This window comes from Dreissena polymorpha, chromosome 8 (assembly GCF_020536995.1).
Source record: "Dreissena polymorpha isolate Duluth1 chromosome 8, UMN_Dpol_1.0, whole genome shotgun sequence".
In the NCBI taxonomy this organism is placed as follows: Eukaryota; Metazoa; Mollusca; class Bivalvia; order Myida; family Dreissenidae; genus Dreissena; species Dreissena polymorpha.
Genome location: NC_068362.1, coordinates 56,287,107 through 56,309,268, shown reverse-complemented (window position 1 = coordinate 56,309,268; position 22,162 = coordinate 56,287,107). Strand labels below are relative to the sequence as shown.

Below are 22,162 nucleotides of genomic sequence, written 5' to 3'. Positions count from 1 at the left end.
TAATAGAATATAAGCTTTAAAGGCTTAATTTCCACCCCTAAGATACTGAAAGGCAGCATCAAAATAAGACCAGATCAGCCTGTGAGTTACTCACGGGCTGTTCTGGTTTTATGTTGGTTGCATTAAGCCATTGCACATTGCTTTTGAGTACGAAAGGGTTAACAATATCCTGCAATTATCCCCCTTACCTGGCTCTCCAAACTTTACAATATCTGGCTATTATCCCCTTACCTGGCTCTCCAAACTTAACAATATCTGGCTATTATCCCCTTACCTGGCTCTCCAAACGTAACAATATTTGGCTATTATCCCCTTACCTGGCTCTCCAAACTTAACAATATCTGGCTATTATCCCCTTACCTGGCTCTCCAAACTTAACAATATCTGGCTATTATCCCCTTACCTGGCTCTCCAAACTTAACAATATTTGGCTATTATCCCCTTACCTGGCTCTCCAAACTTAACAATATTTGGCTATTATCCCTCTTACCTGGCTCTCCAAACTTAACAATATTTGGCTATTATCCCCTTACCTGGCTCTCCAAACTTAACAATATTTGGCTATTATCTCCCTTACCTGGCTCTCCAAACTTATCAATATCCGGCTATTATCCCCCATACCTGGCTACCCAAACTTAACAATATCCGCTTTAATTTCCCATACCTGGCTCTCCAAACAATATATGGCTATTATCCCCTCTACCTGGCTCTCCAAACTTAACAATATCCGGCTATAATTCCCCATACCTGGCTCTCAAAACTTAATAATATATGGCTATTATCCCGTCTACCTGGCTCTCAAAACTTAACAATATACGGCTTTTATCCCCCATACCTGGCTCTACAAACTTGATAAAATCTGGCTGTTATCCCCCTTTATACTTGGCTCTCCAAACTTAACAATATCCGGCTATTATCCCCTTTACCTGGCTCTCCAAACTTAACAATATCCGGCTATCATCCCCTCTACCTGGCTGTCCAAACTTAACAATATCCGGCTATTATCCCCTCTACCAGGCTCTCCAAACTTAACAATATCCGGCTATTATCCTCTCTACCTGGCTCTCCAAATTTAACAATATCCTGCTATTATCCCGTCTACCTGGCTCTCCAAATTTAACAATATCCTGCTATTATCCCCTCTACCTGGCTCTACAAGCATTACAATATCTGGCTATAAGCTCATCTACCTGGCTCGCCAACATTAACAATATCCTGCTATTATCCCCTATATCTGGCTCTCCAAAATTATCAAGATCCTGCTATTATCCACCTTACCTGGCTCTCCGAACTTAGTAATATCTGGCTATTATCCCCCGTACCTGACTTCCCAAGGATAAAAATATCCGGCTATTATCCCCCCTTCCTAACTCTCCAAACTGATCAATAATCGGCTATAATCCCCCATACCTGGCTCTCCAAACTTAACAATATTCGGCTATTATCCTCCCTACCTGGCTCTCCAAACTCTGCATGATCTGTCCCAGGGACGCCCCAATAGCTGCCATCTCTGACATTGCACCCTGCAGCTTATCAGCCAGTACCCTCTCTATATCCTTGTGGCGGGAATTCTCCCCTTCCTGGAGACATCATCAACAATGCGTTATCTTTTACCATTTAAACCTTGATAAATGCAGTACTTATACTGTAATTTACATCAGTGATATCTTAATATTGTCGTATCTAGGACAAGTCTATATATGGATATGCCCCCTATTAAAGTGACAGCATGAACACTTTGCCCACCTACGTTCGAACACAGGACCTCTGGCTGTAAAAGGCATTGGCTACCACTGCACCACTTACGCATTTGAAAGTCATGATGTATTTTGAATGCAATGTAAGAATAACATGATTTTCAAAATGTTCTACACATGCTTAACAAAGGCTTTATAATTTTTCTGATTTGTACGGTTGATTATTTGAAATTAAACTGATATACTCGGTATCTATTATTTTCCTGCATCAGGAGTGCCACTTTGCTTGTTGGAATATAAAGCACATCTTTTTTTAATTATATTATACTTTTTGTTCATTTGTTATTTACTAAAGTGTGAAATTTTTTCTTCAAGTAACATGTATATTAATATATTTTACAAAACTTAAGTTAATAACTCGTTCATATTTATGTGCCGTTTTAAGATGGAGAAAAGAGCATGTTGAACACTTATCATCTTATATACCCACTTCAAGGCCCCTAAAATGCAAACTTTTCTAGTCCCGTATGCAAGGGACACCTCACCCAATCCCACCCAAAAGTGATGTCACATCCTCTGTTGTTTTCTCTAGGGAAAACCATGGATTGACGTTTAACATTCAGATAATTATTTTGACCTGTTTGTAGTCCCTTGGATAAATCAACTAATTTAAAGACCTTTATCACAAGATTCCACTTGTAAAACCTTAATTTCCAAACCTTAGATACGGATGGGCAGCAAACAGCATATAACATGAAAAGCCTGAAAATAAATCGCAGGCTGTTCTGGTTTTATGCTGGTGGCATAAAGCCATTTTCACATTTAAAACAATTCGAAGACTTATAAATCATCTTTCATTTCACACACTTAACACCACTAACCTGAAGCTGTTGTGCCCCGATGCTGACGCTTTCCACCCAGGCTGTGTTCTGCTCACAGCCGTCGACTGCACTCTGCGTGACGGCCGACACATGGTCACGCAGACAAGACTGCAGCTCTCTCATCTGGTCCGTCAGACGTGCCACGTGGTCCTTGTTCCGCGTGATCTTACTGGCTGCAAGGAGAGAGGAAAGTCACTCACAAGGTCATATACAGAAATCCTAAACACATTATGGCCCATGCCATTCAATGATATCTGGTGAGCCTTTCCATTCAATTCAGTAAAGGATAATGAAATAATCCTTATGTTTGAAGCATGGAATTGTACCAACTCATAAATGAAGAAGTGTACTAACTTCTCATTAGCACTGAAAAGCTGGTCGTCCATTTGCAATGGGAAAAAATTGTGTCACTTTAAATTAAATAGGAAAATGGTACCTGTTTGTAACAAATGTTTTGAAATTAAAAATACAAGTGTTTGTAACATTTTATTTGCTAAGATTCAAATCATAGACTTGGATAAATTAACTGAATGTTTCTTTGAAACCTTCATTTAGTCATTTGGTAAAAAAACTAAACTTTATAAGATTGGGAATTGAGACAAATTTTGGCCACAAATTTGACCAGAAAAAACAAAAACACTGAGTTCCAGTACATCGTTACAGGATAACAAAAACCTGGTTCTCACCAATGTGGTCGGTGTGTTGCGCGTATGTCCGTGCCTGCTCCTCTGCATACTGGCGCAAGTAGGTCTCCATGTTGACCACACTACTGGTGTAGGTCTCCTCATACTGGGTCAAGGTGACCTTGTTGTGGGCCTCCACACTCTTGAGTCGGGCCACCTTGTCGTGCAGGCCACTCACGTCTGACGTGGCACGGTCCACCGTCTGCAGCAACTGCAGTAAACAGAGGGCCGTATGAGCAGCGCGAAAGGAGATAAGTGCTTAATGCATGTGAGTTAAGTATCTACAGTCAATCTTGTGGAAACGACCACTTAAATTAAGCGAACTTTGTCTAATGCGACCACTTTCAATTGCCCCAAGCATTTTCACTCTATTTTGATATTGTATTAAGTGACTATTGTCTTACGCGACCAGCTACCACTGATTTCCTAGCATTTTGATGACCAAATATTGGATTTTGCGACAACTTGTTGGTAAAATTTGAAAATCTGTTGATCGTTTGGGGCCAAACTTGATCGCTGATTTTTCTTTAGTTTGACTTATCAAAGGAAAGCCGCTTCCTGTCAAGAAGCCATAAAACAACACTTTCTCGCCGATAGAATTTGCTTCCTTTGTCTCACTTAACATGCTGAACCAATCGCATAATAGCACATGCAAAGCTCCGCCTTTTGAATGATTTGATGAGAATGATGGGAACGAAGGCGGAGTTAACGGTTAAGTGCACTAGCCAATGCACTGATATTGAACATGTGGTTCACGCATGTTCAGAATCAATAATTTGCAATCGTAATTACTCGGCATAAGATTTAAAAAAATGAATACATTTGTTTTGGCTTTCCGCGAAAGGCAAATTAGTTTAAACAAGACTATTACTAAGCAATAAAAGTCCTCTACCGGCTCCACCATTGTCAGAACATTTTTGTTATTTGTTGCCATAGCAACCAGAATTTTTGACGCAGGAACAAAATAAAATGACGTGCATAATGTCCATATTGCCATTTATCCATGTAACAAGTTTCATTAAAAAATATTAATAACTTTTAAAGTTATCGCAGGATCCAGAAAACCACCATTTTCAGCAATATTTCTAGTCTATTTGTTGCCAAAGCAACCAGAATTTTTAAAGTTATCACAGGATCCAGAAAAGTGTGACAGACTGACGGACACACAGAGCACAAACCATAAGTCCCCTCCGGTGAAACCGGTAGGAGACTAATAAATAGTTTTAAACAAAATTAAACTACAACCCACAATCCCCATGCATGACTCACTGAGCTAGCTGTATCAAAGAGGTCTCCCTCCGACTGTGTCAACTCCTTCGCAAGGTGTCTGTGACCGTCCAGCTCTAGCTCTGTGACCTTCAGCGTGACCTTGGTGTCCTTCAAGGTCGTCCTGGTCCTCACCAGCCTGTCCTGCGTGTGCGTCAGCTTCTCTGAGGTCTCCTCCAGTTTGTCTTTGGTGTCTGAGAACAGCTCTGTGATCTAATAAAAACGTAAATATTGCTTATTTAAAATTGATTTTAGGCGGAAATAGTTTTATGTTATGTCAGAGATTTCAGTTGAAGAAGAATCCTGCTTTTTGATGTAGCCATTTTGCTTTTTTGTCACTTTTAGCTCCTCCAATTTTTTGTCCTTGCATCATGTTGATGCAAATTTTAACAAGAAACTAACATAAAATTTATTTTTAATATACAAAATGTTGTTTCTTAGTTAAGCAAGATATACTAAAGGTTATACAAAGCAATATTTTGAGAGCAATGAACAAATATCCAGAAACAAAAAATCTAGATTTCAGTATTTTGATGTCTGAAAAATTCATTTGACCCCTGAAAATTTCAAGAACATGGTCATTTGACTCATGGTTTTCATAAGCTATTGAAATCCATGTTATGTCTTGTTAATTATACTATATTATTTTGGGACGAAATGGTTAAGTGAATATTTTATCCCGTCTGGACAGCAGCATAGACAATCAGTACTCAGTGTTTTTCCCAATCCCTTTTCTCAAAGGAATTCTTTATTCCCAAATGACTGCCTTTAATTTCCAATTAAAGGTAATTTTTTTATTTTTTTTAATAAATCACAACATTTTGTTCCTTTCCCTATTCAGCTACTAAGGTTGAACCTTAGTAAATATAATATTGAAAACTCTTTTATTCTAAATCTTAATCTATTTGTTAGCATAGCACACCAATGTTCCCATCTTAGACAGAAGGAGATGATTTTGCCGAATCCCAAGAGCCCTGGATCCATTTAAAAAAATCGTGAAAACAGTCTGTGTCAGAGTACCTTGTGCAATTCCTCTGTCATCACTTCTATGCGGGTAGTCAGCTCAGCTATTTCATCATCTTGAGTAGTCAGTTTGATCTGCATGGCACTGAAAATATGGGCAAGACATAAAAGTGAGCCGTGAACTGTGAAAAGGGCTTATTGCATGTGGTAAAGTGTTGTCTCTTATAAGCTCGTGCAGCCCACAAAGGCCCTCAGGGACGACACTTACAGCGTTCTGTGGATTTTTGCTAAGAAGAGATTATGCCTTTAAACAAAGAATACAATTCAAGCTGAAAACTGTCGTACTTGATTAGCCTTTGCTTCCTGCACAGTCTCATCTGGAACAACATTTCAAACACATCCATTAAGCCCCATGCTTCCTGCACAGTCTCATCTGGGACAACATTTCAAACACATCCATTAAGCCCCGTGCTTCCTGCACAGTCTCATCTGGGACAACATTTCAAACACATCCATTAAGCCCCGTGCTTCCTGCACAGTCTCATCTGGGACAACATTTCAAACACATCCATTAAGACCCGTGCTCCCTGCACAGTCTCATCTGGGACAACATTTCAAACACATCCATTAAGCCCCGTTCTTCCTGCACAGTCTCATCGGGGACAACATTTCAAACACATCCATTAAGCCCCATGCTTTCTGCACAGTCTCATCTGGACAACATTTAAAACACATCCATTAAGCCCCGTGCTTTCTGCACAGTCTCATCTGGGACAACATTTCAAACACATCCATTAAGCCCCGTGCTTCCTGCACAGTCTCATCTGGGACAACATTTCAAACACATCCATTAAGCCCCGTTTTCCAAGATCGAGGTTCATATTAGTTACAAGTTATTATTTTAGTTTTTGGATGTCTTGCCAGTAACAGTCTTCAAGAAACTAAGACGTGAATTAATTAGGAGAAATATATATTATAACTAAGTGCCTTATCTACACGTTAAATGGTGTACATATAAAATGTGAATAGAAACAAAAAATTAGTATAGTACTTCTACAATTGAGCCAATATTGCATCTTTTCCTTTACAGCTTTTTTAATATTTGCTTTACATTCAGTTTTTCTACTCAATAAAAGATCCGAAAGAAATTCCCCAAAATCTTCACTTTTAAAGAAAAGACACAGATAAAGAAGAATAGAAGTCCCCCCCCCCCAATCTATTTTTATGCCCCACCCTGTTTAATGTTTAAATATTTTTTAAGAGGACATCTAGCCCTTTATCAGCCCCCTTTAACCTCCACCAGTCAAATCAATGTAAACGGCTCTAGTAAAATTTATAACTATTTGTAAAACTTTTGTCATTTAAAAAAAAAAAAGAGAAATCAAAGCTCAGAAGAAACTATATCAAGTAAGTGAAACAAAGATATCATGAAATCAGAGACAGCCATTTTAAAGAGAAAGCCGAGGTAATATCAGCCGATTCCTACTTGTAATTTTCCTCTGCTATAAAGAAGCCATTCTTCTCCCTGGCTGCCTGCAGGTCTCGACGAAGCTTGTCAATCTCCTCTGTATACTCCTGCAAACACACAGTGCCAATATGAGATCCCTTGTGGAAATACTTGGCTTCATGCAGAATGAGGACAGCTGCTATGGATACATGTATGTTGTGTGCTGACATATAACATTCAAGCAAGTATCAAAAGCTTTGTAGCAAGCTGTATTGATGCTATACAAAACATGTCATCTAGTGTTTACCTCCAGCAATTTGTTCCTTCTTTTTTTCCACCAAGCACTGGTTCTAGTCCCAGGAAAAGGACTCAAGAGTGTTTCAAAAAAGTTGTATGCTTTCGAAGCCATGGAGCTAAAATGATTAGGTTTAAACTGAGCACTGCATGGACCTTCCCTTTGAACTCTACTTTACCTTGATAAGCGTCCTCTTGGTAAGCTTCTGATTCACCTCTGGTCTGTTGGTGATGTTCTTGGCTCTGTATGCATAGTCCAATGTGCTCAATGTCTCCTACAATTGTAATCATTCACAATCGTGTTAAAATTCATAAATGCATTATTATAATGTTTAAGACCCAGAGTTAACCACAAGAAAAACATTACTGAACAAACACCACAAGTGACCTAGTCTTGCTAGACCCACTCTTCATCCAAATTTTTCCCTCCAATAAACAAAACAAATAAATAACTGAAAGGCCTTGTTTATCCACATTGATTACCACTGACAATGATTGCTGCACTATGACCAAAGTTGGATGTTAGTGCATAGTGATATGAGCAATGTTACGGGAAAACCGGGCAAAATATATGTGCATTAACTGTCGTCCTTGATTAGCCTGTGTAGTCCAGCCCAGGCTTATCAAACACGACACTTTCCGCTTGTATTGTATTTTTCATTTAAAGAAAGCGTCTCCTTAGCCAAAATCCTGTCTCTAAGCGAAAAGTGTCATCCCAGTTTAGCCTGTACAGACTGCACAGGCTTATCTAGGATGACAATTAACGCACGTGCATTAAGCCAATTTTCTCAGAGCATGGTGATCAATACACACGTTTTTCTGTGTCACAGAGATTCCAGTTTGAATCAGTAGTTATAACTGCAATTAGTTCTCCAATCTTCGCATGCCTTCTTTAGATTTGAAACAGTTCAATAAAATTTTCAACTGTACCATTTCCATTATCAAAACTAGCTTATACGTGTCAATAATGGAGAAATTTACACAAATTTCATCAATTTAAAATTTGTTCATCGGCCTTTCATAAAATTTGCATAAGAGTGACAGAGCTCAATATTGTTGCTAAACCACACAATACAATTTTTTTTATTTCACACACAATATATATTTTGAAGAATGACGCAGACAAACGTGAAAGTTGTTAAAAGGAACGGAATTCATCTTGTATACAATATACGCATGGAGTCTTACCTCGAGATTGACTGAGGCAGGAGATATAGTAGCGATGATGGAGGTCTTTGTCCTCCCACCAAGGGAATCCTGGAGAATCCTTGTCAACTTACTCTCTCTGAAATTATCAATAGAATTTGTGTAAAACAAAATGCAATCTGTACAATCCTTGATAAAGAAATTTAATTGCAGCTAAGGTTGTCAGTGTTTTTTTCCCCATCATTTTGGGAATGGGGCCGGGTCCCTTTGGATTGGGTAAATTTGTGGCATTTTGACTAAAATTGAGAAATTATTGTTTTTTGCTAAAAAATGCTTCAAAATTGAGAATAAAAGTGATTTCAGTATAATGTTCACTAAGGTTAAACTTATATCAGGGGTTTTTATATGATTTTGGGGAAAGGTCTTGGCCGTTTTTGAGGGGAAAAAAATAGCGCAAATTGCCGGATTTTGGGGGAAAAAAATCACGCAAAACGCCGGATTTTGGGGAAAATAAGAAAAGTCTTAAATAATCAATTTAACATATTTCACTGTTTTTAAAACAAATTAAAGGCAACAGATAATTAAATTGTGCAATATGTTCTATTTTCTACACTGGATCAGGTTAACTTATGTATTTAAAGTGATTGTTGTTTGTTTTTTTTTGGGGGGGGGGGGGGGGATCCGAGGGGAAAGGGCCGTTTTTCGGCAGGTCACAAAGAAGGAAAAAACACCTGTATATGGATGGGAGGAGATAAACAAAATATTGAGACCTTAAAAAAAAATATTTTTTTTTGGAAACCTTCCATTGGGAACATTCAGCTCCCATTTGGGAAAAATATATACTTTTTTCCATTGGGAATGGGGCAGATTACCGGACCATATTTTGAATGAAAAAAAAACTGGTTGTCTTAAAGCAAATAATACCACCATTTCAATGGCACGTATGTTTCTATTCAGGTAAATATATGCATGAATCACATACACTTATTAAATAAACATCCATACTTTTAGGTTTACTTTATGTGTCATGCACAAACGAAAAATATGAATCCTTTCACTATAACATCTTGTGTCCTGTCAGAATATGTCGTAATCTCTGAATAAACCAGAAAGTGACATTCTGTGTATGGAATTTGCACATGCGCAAATGTGGATTTTGGACATTACATATAAGGTTTATCCTCGTGATGGTTATAAAATTCTACTATCTGAATGATAGTGTCCATGTTTTTTTTAATTACGTCATTATAAAGAGTTAACAAAATCAACAAGAGATGTGTTTGTCAGAAACACAATGCCCCCTAATGCGCCCTTTTTTTAATCCTTTGACCTTGAAGGAAAACCTTGACCTTTCACCACTCAAAATGTGCAGCTCCATGAGATACACGTGCATGCCAAATATTAAGTTGCTGTGTTCAATATTAAAAAAGTTATGATACAACTTACACGAAGGTTTAAGTTTTAGGGAAAAAATAAAATGATATTTGACCTTTGACCTTGAAGGATGACCTTGACCTTGGCTTTTCACCACTCAAAATGAGCAAATCCACGAGATACACATGCTTGGTAAATATCAAGTTGGTATGTTCAATATTGCAAAAGTTATCAAACTTTAACCAAGGTAAAAGTTTTGGACAGAATGACAGACAGACAGACAGACAGGACAAAAACAATACACCCCCGATCTATGGATTTGGGGGCATAAAAACAGCTGGGAACAAATACAACCATTATCCATGTAATACAGGTTAATGTGACCAGGCAAGGAATATTATATTGACAATTGTTGTTAAGCCAGTGAGTAACCTAATGAAGTTTCAAAATAAACAAGATATGTGTTTGTCAGAAACACTATGTCCCATACTGCGCCGCTTTGATTTTTTAAAAATCATTTGGCAGGTAAAGATAATGATCTATTACTTTGATTGGATCTGATTTTTTACCTTTGACCTTGAAGGATGACTTTGACCTTTAACCACTCAAAATGTGCAGCTCCATGAGATACACATGCATGCCAAATATGAAGTTGCTATCTTCAATATTGCAAAACAGTTATGGCAAAATGTTAAAGTTGGAGCAAAAAACAAACCAACCAACCAACAGACAGGGCAAGAACAATATGTCCCCCACTATAGTGGTGGGGGAGATAAAAAGAGCACCGCATAACGGGTGCCACGCTCTGCTGCAAAAGCTTGCCAGAATTATATTTTTTTAGATGTCACAGTGACCTTGACCTTTGACCTAGTGACCCAACAAGAGATGTGTTTGTCAGAAACACAATGCCCCCTACTGCATCACTTTGAAATAAAATTTCTATTTATCATTTGGCAGGTATAGACATTATTTATCATTTCGCAGATATAGACATCATCTCCCTTTAAAGCTTTATTACTTCCTTTGGATTTTGTCCAATCCAACCGTGGGGGGGGGGGCAGTCTGTAGACAGTTAAAAATGACCAAGTCAGACATCACTGACAATCAAGGCCTGTGGTTTATCAAAGAGATCATAGCCAGAGTTCATCATGTATGTATGGACATAAGTCCACTGGTATTTAATGAAAACTAGCATTCACAAATTAGAACAGGTAAGAAATGATAATTATATCAAGAGATGTGTTCGTAATTGGCCACTACCGTGACTGTGATTGACCACTCGAAATGTGCAGCTCCATGAGATACACATGCATGCCAAATATATAAAGTTGCTATATTCAATATTGAATAATTATCTCCCTTTTTAAAGCTTATAACTTCTCTTAAATTTGTATTTTTTACCGTAGACCGTAAAGGATGACCTTGACCTGGACCTTTTACCACAATCATGGTTCAAACAGAAATCGCAAACCTAAATTCAAGCACTTTTCAAGGACTTTTTAAGGCCAAATTTTCATTTTCAAGGCCAAGAACACTATGTTAGTTTCCTTTAAAAAAATGCATTTTCAAATCAGATTAACATAGTAAATGTCATTTAATTGCTCAAACTCATTAAACTTATTCCATATTAACTCATACATGTTATTTAATTACATACAAATACATGTTTTAATATCCATCCTTAACTCAATGAGTCTCACATATGTATTTACTTTTTAAAGTTATTACAAACAAACACATTGATTCTCAATTTCATCATTTCTGTGTGGGTTTCCCCTTTCTTGTGGCTTTTCAAAGCGCTTTACCCCATCCCCCCGACATCAATGGTCTTCATACATTCTAGACAATGTGCTTTTCGAATGTCATTTGTTTTCTGTACCCAGGAATATTCAGTTAACCACCCTGGTTTGAAACAACACTTCCCCATCGCTGCGTTTTCACTCGCGAAAATTGATCACAACGAAGAACCTCTGACGTAGTACACATAATCTGTGACGTGTACACATAACATTTTGTACTTAATAGTGTACGAAGCTTATATTTTGTACTCAACTTTTTGCGCGAAGGAATTTATGATAAATTTTCATAATATTTCCCTTAAGAACGATTTAAGTTAATAATTAAAGCGATGATAAAAGTAATTTTGAGCAGAAATAAACATTTTCAAGGCCTTTTTACATGAAATAAGCACTTTTCAAGCACTTTTTCAAGGCCAACCTTTGTTCAAGGGCTTTTCAAGCCTAGGACTCATTTTCAAGCACTTTTCAAGCCCTGTGCGAACCCTGACACCTACTGCGCTGCTTTGATTTATTTAACAAAAATATATACGTGGGCAGGTCAGATAACTATGTCCATTTAAAGCTTATTACTTCCCTTGACTTCGACCCTAGACCTTGAAGGATGATGTTCATCTTGAAATTTTACCACTCAAAATGTGCAGTTCCATGAGATACACATGCATGCCAAATATCAAATATCTTCAATATTTCAATAGTTATGGCCTTATGTTAAGGTTTTAGCACGACGCTTACGGCGGACAGCGGACGACGAGCTGGCTATGACAATAGCTCGGGTTCTCTCCGAAAACAGCCTCGCTAAAAATCAAATATAAATTGAGGCAAACTAAAGCAATTTGGAAACCAGATATAACAATTGCAATAGCACACAGTCACACATTAATTGAAAATTCATGCAGGTCAGGGCATGCTCTGCCATTTGCCAAATTATCCAATGGCTAAAAATAAGAGAATGTGGCTCAAGAAATTTCATTTGGTTAAAAGGTTTGTTTTATAATCACCCTTAAAATATCCAAAGTAATAGGTAGTCAGACATAACGAGTTAAAATTGGCTACAGAAAATTTCAACCCAGCCGGAGCCCTGCTGCAGGTTATAATGTTGTTTGTTGAAGGGTAGTATATAATGTCACCTGTAAGGTATGTGGGGTGCGTGTTCCACCAGGGCCGTGATCACCCTTCCCAGGGTTAGAAGACTCTGATTGATGTTGCCCGCCTCACGCGCTCGCTTGTCAACCGCACCAGACCGACCAATGTTCTCGGAACCGGCCAAATCAACCTGGAAACCAGTGCAATACTAATGAGCAAAAAGCCTCTTGCATATCTACTTTTCTGTGTGAAGACATATTTGAAGTTTCTATTTAATCACTTACGGAAGGTAGTAGTTAGTCGCTCAACAAAATCAAAACATTTTTATAGACTGCACTTTGTCAGCAAATAACTCAGAAATGTGAGGACCACTGAAAGCATGAAAGAAGTATCTTGCATATCTTGCTAGACAGCAATTACATATTTGACATTTGGGAAATGTGGACTAAACAAGGTATGCACACCAAGTGTAATTTGCCAGTTTTCAAGAGCTCTTCTCCCTCCATGGTATTCTCCTTGGTGTGTATGGTGACTGTGAACACAGAGTGGGAGCGACTGAAACACAGAACAAACACCATGGTATGAATACACTGGTTTGAATGGAAAACACAGAGAAAAAACATCACCAATAAACACAGTATGAATGGAAAACACAGATTGTGAGCAACTGAAACACAGAGCAAACACACTTTGAATACACTGGTTTGAATGGAAAACGCAGAGCAAACAGAATATAAACACAAGTGTTACTGTTACTTGCACTCTGCCATTCATCTGCTACATTTTATGACATTTATCTGGTTGTAAAAACCCTTAATCAAAGTGTCATCAGATAACCGAATACAGTGCGAAAATTGGTTAAAATTAGTGCTGTAGTATATACTGTCATAAATTCATAGTCATTAATTATGGCGGAAAACCTGTTTGTCCAAATTTTAAGAGCCAAGATAAACAAGAGATTGCCAAGCTATATGGTCCCCTACCTGTGAAACTCCACCATTGTCAGATTTTTTATATATATTTGTTGCCATAGCAACCATAATTATTGACATAAGAACAAAATTAAATGATGTGCATAATCTCCATATTGCCATCTTTCCATATTTTACGTTTCATGAAAAAATATGAAGAACTTTTAAAGTTATCGCAGCAGGGGACAAAAATATTTCCAAACTGCACTCGTCCTGCAGGACGGGTGCATTAAAATTTTCACTCGTCCTGCAAACACATGCACTCGTCCTTCAAATATGTGTGAAATAAAGATTTCAAAGGCCCCACGAATATTCATGAAACCACGCATTTTGGATAGTTTGCGAATGTTTGGTCTTATCGTATACCGACTGCTGTAATTTTCTTTTTTTCTAATGCTCGCGTGCTTTTTGTTTCGGACGTTCGAACATCGCCCCGGCCCCCTTTAAAGAATGCTCGTTTATCAGACATTTTTCAGACTGGTTAAAAACCGTACTTTCAGGTTAAATAATTCTTTAAAAATCAATACTATTTCCGGTTCATTTGCGTTCTACTTTCGGAATAGAAATGCTTTAAGAAAATTATTTTATTGAATGAAAAAGAGTCTTACTGGTCAGAAAACACATATTTTAACATAAGCTTTTTTCACTCGTCCTGTAGGACGAGAGCTTTAGGGAAATTCACTAGTCCTTTCAGTATTTCACTAGTCAATACAAGCGGAAGAGTGGAATTTTTGTCCCCTGCGTAGAATCAAAAAAAGTGTGACGGACAGACTGACAGACAGACTGACAGAGCGCAAACCATAAGTCCCCTCCCGTTTCACCGGTGGGGACAATAACTATTGTGGCTAAAAAAGGGGGTGTCAACAAATTTAGAGTGTTCGAAAACTTAAACTACGGTACTGTTATTGACAAATGGTTTTTGTTGCAGTTTGAAGTGCATCACTCATACCAAGTTTCAACATCACCTGCAGTTCCTAGTTGTAGCTCCAGACGCAAAAGTGTGCTTATTTTCAGGACAAAAAGGGCCATAACTACATTTTTCGCAAATAGATTGTGACTGCATTTGACAGAAATCATCCTCATATCCATACCAACACTCATGCCAAGTTTCAATGAAATCAGCACAAGAAGTTCCAACGTATTTATCTGGATACAAAGGTGTTCTAGACGGACAGACAAAACCCAACAGTTACCTGGAGAAAGCATTGAGCAGGGTGGCAGCAGTCTGTCTCCTAGAGGCGCCCCTCTCCAGTATCTCGTACACCTCGTCCTTGCTCTTCACAATGATCTCTTCCAGACCTTGGATGATCACAGAGCCCTGCATAATCATACAAAAGAATCCATGAATATGGGTTTTATAATGTCAAATGTTTAGACACTTCATATTTCCCTATTTCAACAAAAAAAATCGAGATTTTTCTTTTCTTTTTGTGCGTTCAGCTTGGAATTTAGTGTGCAACATAAATTGCAACAAGGAAAACTTTCTGTTACATTGGTAAAAATCATGAGATAAAATTGCAAATTTGCGGCCTTAAAAGACCATATAACCATATGCGTATTAAATCTATATGGTTCCACATATTTAAACAGCACACATATGATAGATATGTCTATGTAACTGTGCAGTAGAATCATTATGACTTTAAACTGTTTTGGGGTCACAATTATAAAACACTCTGCTTTAATACTACATAACTAGCTATGTTTAACTTTAATGCGACATAAATAACAGGGGTCTAGCTAGGCTCAAAATTTAGGGAAAAGTCACTTCTCCCTAAAGCCAAAATAGGGAGAAGTGGTGATATCTTTTGGGCAAATGGTACATTTGCATCATAGATCTTAGTTTTGCGTATATTTTGCTTCAAAAGATAGATTCAGGACTCAGCCTAGGTTCAAATTTGAAGGAAAAGTGAGTTCTCCTTCAGCTAAAATTAGGGACAAGTGAGGCAACTAAAAAATAAAATGGTTTCTGTTCAGCGTTCAATCAACTCTTCACTTATGTTATACCCCTCATTACACCATGCCAATTATCATTAATCAGAAACAACTCTCATTTTGCACTTTTGAGGACAATATTTACAAATACAAACACACACACTTAAGTGTTAATGTTGTGTTATTCATATTGGTGTATTAAACTGAGTTTAATTAAATTATTAAACACTTAATTCACATGCTATTTATGTAATAACTGGTAAGCCTCATTACTGCTGAAATAATTTCTATAATAGAGACTGAAATGGATGGTAGATTTCAAAAGGCTGCATTTCATTTATAATTAGATAAGACATGTGTATAAAACCTACATTTTTCTTCTTTGTCATTGATTGTAAATTATGATGGTACTTTTAACATTTATTTTTTCTTGTACAGGTGTATCAATTAAAACTTCAAAACCAGAAATGTTCAGAATCTTTTTACTTCCTTGTAAATTTTAAGCAAATTAAAAATTCATTTAAAATCTCATTTTACAGCAGAGATAACAAATAAGACCTGTAAACGAGCTTTATATGTATTGCCAATGCTAGGTTACCTCTTCCCATTTGATCATTCTTGAGTATTGTTTTAATGGGCCATTTAACTTTGCTGAATCATAGTTATTGGTAGCCTGTAGCCAGCACAAGGCAATTAGGGTAAAGTGATCGTGAGTCGGACAGTGTTTTCCGTTTCGAATGATTTGAGCTATAGACAATCCCAGAATCGATAACATGGGCGCCGCCATATTGGCTATTACGTAACCCGCGATTGAAAACGGTACTGAAGAATTTGAAGATTACAACGTTATCATAGTGTACACCCGCTTTATTCCAATAAACAGTACTTTATGACTTCGCACATTAGGATTGAAAACAAGTGAAACATGAAACCAAGTGTCGATATGTATCACATCGTTAATCAATATAATTTAAATTAAAAAATTACATGAAAGATTCATAAAAATATGTGTCTCTGCAACAATATTCAGTGACAACACGTAATGTTTAAGGCCGAGTTGGCATTTTTAAGCATACCTTTCAGCATAATGCCTTTGTATAAAATTTAATTATTTTAATGGAATAAAATTTTTCAAGCATAATTATAAAGGTATAGAAATATCTAAAGTGTGAAGTAAACGTTGTGATTTTAGCGTAAATAGTGCCAAAGATATTAACAAAGATCTATCAATATATAAAGATTGGAAGCATCCATTCAGACCATATTGTTTGGATAGATCTTTGATATTAATTAGATAGATTAAAGATCGATGTAGACAATTAAATTGATATCTGCCTTTGTTTAAGCCTATATTATTTCTTATTAAATGTCGTACTTTCTATACTTTCCGGAGATATTCATTAAGAAACGTTGTAAGATTAAAGACTTAGGACGACTTCTTTAATTGAATAATACATCTCTTTGTTTGTCTAAACAGTTACCATTTCACTATTAATATTTCCCCTGTAAGTGTCATTTTAAAGGTAATATACAAATCTATAGCCGAAATGAAGTTTGTGATTCTAAAATTGTTTTGTAAATCTTTGTTATCGAAACTCTGTAAGATTTTCAGGTAGAGATTTTTTTAAATTAAAATAATGTATCTAGTTTAGTCTAAAACTCAAGTGGTTTTTAGCAATCTTTTATTTAAAAATCGCTCTCAATCTAATACAAAAATAACTAGCCGGAAATGAATTTTGTGATTTAAATGAACAAGTATCGGAGTTATTCGCTTGCAAAACTGTGTAAGATGTCAGGATATGTCATACTTTTTTATTGAAAAGGACATATCAGCATTTGTCTACAACTTTCTTATATTATTATTTAAATAACGTTTTACATGTTGCCTGAAATATTATTAAATTTTCTTAATAACATCTTAATTCACGATTGAAATGTTCAACATGAAAAATAATGAGCCTTAAATAAACTTAAATAGTTCCAATTGCGTTCTCTAGATTTCCTAAACGTATGTCTTTATTAAATGTTCGTAAAACGGTCTAAATTTACGCTTAAAAAATAAAAACACGCACGAAATAAGTGATTTATTTTTCTTTAATTACGGATTATAAATGACAGAAACATACATCTCTTGAAAAAAACATCAGCGATAAAGGCGCGAACGAATTCGCTCAATGGGAGGCGATGTTCCAAGTGTGGATTAAAAGCGTTTATGGGTTTGCCCGTGACACCACATGTCTGCACATGTGTTGATACCGAAATTTAGATAAGATATCACGCGTCACCTTTAATTAACATGTTAAATGACAATCAAGACCTTATTCATGCCAGGGACCTACACAAATAGGTCCATGTCCATGCTGTGTGTTATTACTCTTAAACGAATGCAGATGAACCTTATTTCTACTAATTACGTAATTTATATTAATAAAAAAAACACGAACTATTATCTGGTTGTCAGATCGATAACAGAAACTCTTTAAATCCTCAAATATATTTGATAAACCCGTTTCGCTTCCTTGTTTTGCGTAGGGACCTATACACAAATATATAGGTCCATGTTTATTTCTTCAGTACCGTTTTGGAGGCGCGCGCGAGTATTCAGGGGCGGGTAATCCGGGAGGAAATCGATTTCTGGGATTGTCTATATTTAGAACTGTCAGGACGGTTTCTTCATACTGGTACCCAGCATATTATTCCCGCTACGCATTTCAACCGTTTTTGCAGGCAAAACAGTTTAGATTTCGCCTATATATGTAGTTGAATACAGCTACTCCAGTTCGATTGTGAGTCGGGCAGTTTTGATATTGAATCGGACAGTGAGAGATGTCAAGAGTAAATGACCATGTATTATATGGTTTAATACTATTTTAAGTCAATAATGCAAAAAATATTTGTTCTATTAATGTTTTTCAATATTTGGTTTATATTGAAATGAATTAATTTTAATTATATGATGAAAAATTACTTATATACTTGCGTTATCGACCAGTGGTTGCTACACGCGCTTCTAAGCTCGGCAACCCGGGTTCGACTTCGCTCCCGGTGCATACAAGTTCGATTGGTGATTGCCATACTAGACCAGGGAGGTTTTGCTAAATTTATTTTCACACTATTCACGAGTATCAGGTTAATATTGGGCAACTATATAGTTACCATGCCTTGCTAAATGCACTACGTGTGTTAGCGTGTGTGGACATGAACGTCTATGAAGCCCATCGGGTATCGAAAACACGTTGACGATTGAAGATTCGTTTTTCAAGCTAAAGACAAATACAATGTACAGCATAATTTCTAATTCGTATTTATGAGTAATCCAGTTACAAAACCAAAACCACTCAAACATGTGTGTACGCGACTTTTTTTTTCTTTTGGTGCATTACGCGTTATGACCGTCTGCCTGTTAGCTGCAGTTACCTGAGCGCTTCGCAAGGAGAATTCAGGGTTCCGAGCTTTGAGCTTTATCAATATCCACCAAATATCCGAAGGTCTGCCACGCTTAAACGATGCGCCTTTCTAATCGGCAAAAATCCCCACGTACCTAAAAATGATGCCTTTACTAAACCCAAGACCCCTGGCCGCTTATGAAGTGGCGGCCTCAATAAGAGCCTTTTCATCAGTCGAGGACATTTGAGGCTTTTTACCCCAGGTAGCGCCGTGCTTTACCAGTCACCCTATCAGGCAAAGACGATTTGGGAACATTATATTCATCGCGGCGAACAGACATCCCGATTATATGGAGCCACTGAAATATCAAAAATTTAGCCGAAACGTTTTAAATACATTTTTTTTATTTATTGGCAAATATAAACAAACATAATAAATAAAACATTGAAAATAAGAAACTGTCAACTGTAGCTGCACTGTCATATTTCACAGAATGTTAATAAATTTTATATGTATGAACTCTTATATCTCAGGCTCAGCTATGGAGTCTGCATCTGTTTCGCAGCAACGGAATCCGATACTGCAATTTTGCATCGGCACGCGCAGCTTTGAAAACTTTTCTGGGGACATTTTGGCCCGAAGGTAATACGACCATTTGCAAAATTCAATACAGTTTTGAGCATTAGGACATCTTCACGCCGTAGATACTATCGGCGCTGGTGCAGGTGTGAGTCTCCATAAACTGCAATCGCATTACAGTCCTTCCTGTTACCAGGTTCATGACGACAATAATGCAATGGACCGCCTTCTAGCTGCTTCGCACCTGTATGGTGCATACCGACAACACAAAACTTGCGGATTATCACTTTCTTCATTCTATTAATTAAACAGTGAAATACGACAGCACAAACTATTAACTACAAAGTGCAAACAGTGTAAAATAGTGGTAAAATCCTATTATTACCAACGTAGCCCAATTTCTCACATGATATTTTTGTATGAATTAACATCGTTAGATATCGACGAATTTCGGGAAGCGCAATGTGTAAGAATTTGGTTGACGTGCTCATTTTGTGCTGGAAATAAACTTTTAAACAAAAGTAGTAAAAAACACACACTTTGCATAAATTAATTAGAAAAATCTAGCACAGACCGAGTAAACTGTTTGATGAATGGAACATATAAGAGCTATTGGACTTTTGTCAACATTTGCATAAAGTTCCACGTAAACACGTAATAAAATAGGCTTATTTCTGTATTTGAGACCTATCTGTAAACTTTCATATGTAAATATAGATTAAACATTGTTTATTCAAAACTGACCATGAGTCTGACAGTGTCCGACTCAATATCAAATTGCGTTGTTTTGCTGTCCGACTCAATATCTAAAATGGTTCATGTTGTCGGTGGGGAAATTTGTTGATCAATTCAAAGAAACTACGATTAAACTTTAATTTAGTTTACAAAATGATCATAAATATACAGCTTAAACAATGATGTAAATTGCTCAAACAGATGTCAACACTGTTAAACTGTTTCAAATGCAAACAAAACATTCTTCTTTTGCATTGTCAATTTTGAAATTCGCGCCCGTGATGGTATTTTTAGAAATGAACTTCAGGAATGCTGGAAAGAACGCCACAACAGACAAACGACTTATTTGATTGGTTTAAATATTTATTTCGGTTAATGTACACTTGTTTACATGCTGAACTGTCGAAAATCGACAGAAAAACGGGTCCAAAAACGTCCGACTTCAGATCGTATCCGACTCACGATCACTTTACCCTAATCAAGGCAATTTTGATAAGTGTAATAGCTCCAGACTGTTCTTTTGAATGTTCAACTTTGCATGACCTGCAAATAGGGCAACTTATGGCTGAGAATCCTCCTGTGTCAATTTTCCACTTCAAATTGATTTTAATCAGTCAATGTCTGGCACAAAGTAAATCATTGAAAGGAGGTCAGGATAAGTCACTTCGCCTTCATGAAATTAATGTGCGAATTTAAGATAAATTTGGCGAAGAAATTGCCCATTTCGCCCACTCGCGAGACCCCTGAAATAACCGTGTTGTTCGTGTTGTTCGTATGCTTGTACTGTCATTATATACCTTGCTTGAATAAACCAGAAAGAGATTTTGGCACTGCAAGGAAGGAAATCAGCAGTTCCGAGGAATCTTAACCCTGATTAGTTTAAACCTATATATTATAACTCGATTGCATCAAAATCCAAAGGCTTATTGAAACACTCTCGAGTTTCCTCGAACTAAAACCAGTACTTTGTGTATTTTGGGGCGATTTAAAGAATGTTCCTACTGTAGAGATTGAACCGTCGACCTCCAAGTTGCTAGGTGGATACCATATCCATTAACTTTTAAAAGCCCTGCCTACCTTTCTAGTGCTGTCCTCGTAGATCTTGAGCCGTAGCGGGTCCACTGAGGATCCCAGCAGGTCAAACAACTCCTCATTGTACAGCTCCAGGAACGAGACACGCACAGAGAACTCCACCTCCTGTGACTGAACACAAAACTAGCTTTAAACATACAATATAACAAGAGCACCGCATAACGGGTGCCACGCTCGGCGGCTGGTGCACGTTTGAACAAGAAATCGTCGGAGGTTTTTTTTGTCACAATATTGCACTATATATTCAGATAAAAGGAAACATCTCCTCTTGGTAGTGAAGCTTCCCATAAAGTTTCATTGATTTTCGGTCATTAGTTGCTGAGAAATAGCCCGGACAAAAAATGTGCACGGACGGACAGACAGACACACACATGGACAGATGAAGCGGCGATTATATGCCCCCTCCCAAAATAAATTTTGGGGGAGCATAATAAACGAAAGCTTGTCAGAATTTTTAAAAGGTCACAGTGACCTAGTGACCCAAAAATGGGTGTGGCGTGTAGAACTCATCAAGGTGCATCTACATATAGAGTTTCAAAGTTGTAGGTGGAAGCAATTTGATTTTAGAGGCAGTGTTCAAAACCTTAACAAAATGTTAAGGTTTAAGCACGACGCAGACGGCGACCTGGCTATGACAATACCTCGGGGTTTCTCCGAAAACGCCAAGCTTATGATTCAATCGTGATAGAAACACCTTCAGGCCACAGAGATTTTCTTTGGGCCACGACTTTTATATTTCTTGGTTTTCAAAACCGCTGAGGCCATCCTTAAAAAATTGTTTGTTTGGCATATCCCGACCCAGGTAAATTTGGGTGGGTAGGTAGGTAGGG

General features: G+C 37.3%; 1 protein-coding gene across 2 annotated transcripts in view; it reads right to left on the bottom strand.

The window, feature by feature from the left end:
- Nucleotides 1–22,162, bottom strand: part of LOC127841766 (kinesin-like protein KIF11) — a 66,618-nt gene that overhangs the window by 11,865 nt on the left and 32,591 nt on the right. For both annotated transcript variants that reach the window (XM_052370818.1, XM_052370819.1), the window contains exons 4-15: nucleotides 21,318–21,443; nucleotides 14,798–14,922; nucleotides 13,098–13,188; nucleotides 12,678–12,823; nucleotides 8,420–8,516; nucleotides 7,411–7,506; nucleotides 6,977–7,065; nucleotides 5,548–5,635; nucleotides 4,531–4,740; nucleotides 3,265–3,472; nucleotides 2,579–2,751; nucleotides 1,455–1,580 (exon numbers count right to left, since the gene is read on the bottom strand). In XM_052370818.1, coding sequence (XP_052226778.1) covers nucleotides 1,455–1,580; nucleotides 2,579–2,751; nucleotides 3,265–3,472; nucleotides 4,531–4,740; nucleotides 5,548–5,635; nucleotides 6,977–7,065; nucleotides 7,411–7,506; nucleotides 8,420–8,516; nucleotides 12,678–12,823; nucleotides 13,098–13,188; nucleotides 14,798–14,922; nucleotides 21,318–21,443 — 1,575 coding nt within the window. The remainder of the gene's footprint in view (nucleotides 1–1,454; nucleotides 1,581–2,578; nucleotides 2,752–3,264; nucleotides 3,473–4,530; nucleotides 4,741–5,547; nucleotides 5,636–6,976; nucleotides 7,066–7,410; nucleotides 7,507–8,419; nucleotides 8,517–12,677; nucleotides 12,824–13,097; nucleotides 13,189–14,797; nucleotides 14,923–21,317; nucleotides 21,444–22,162) is intronic.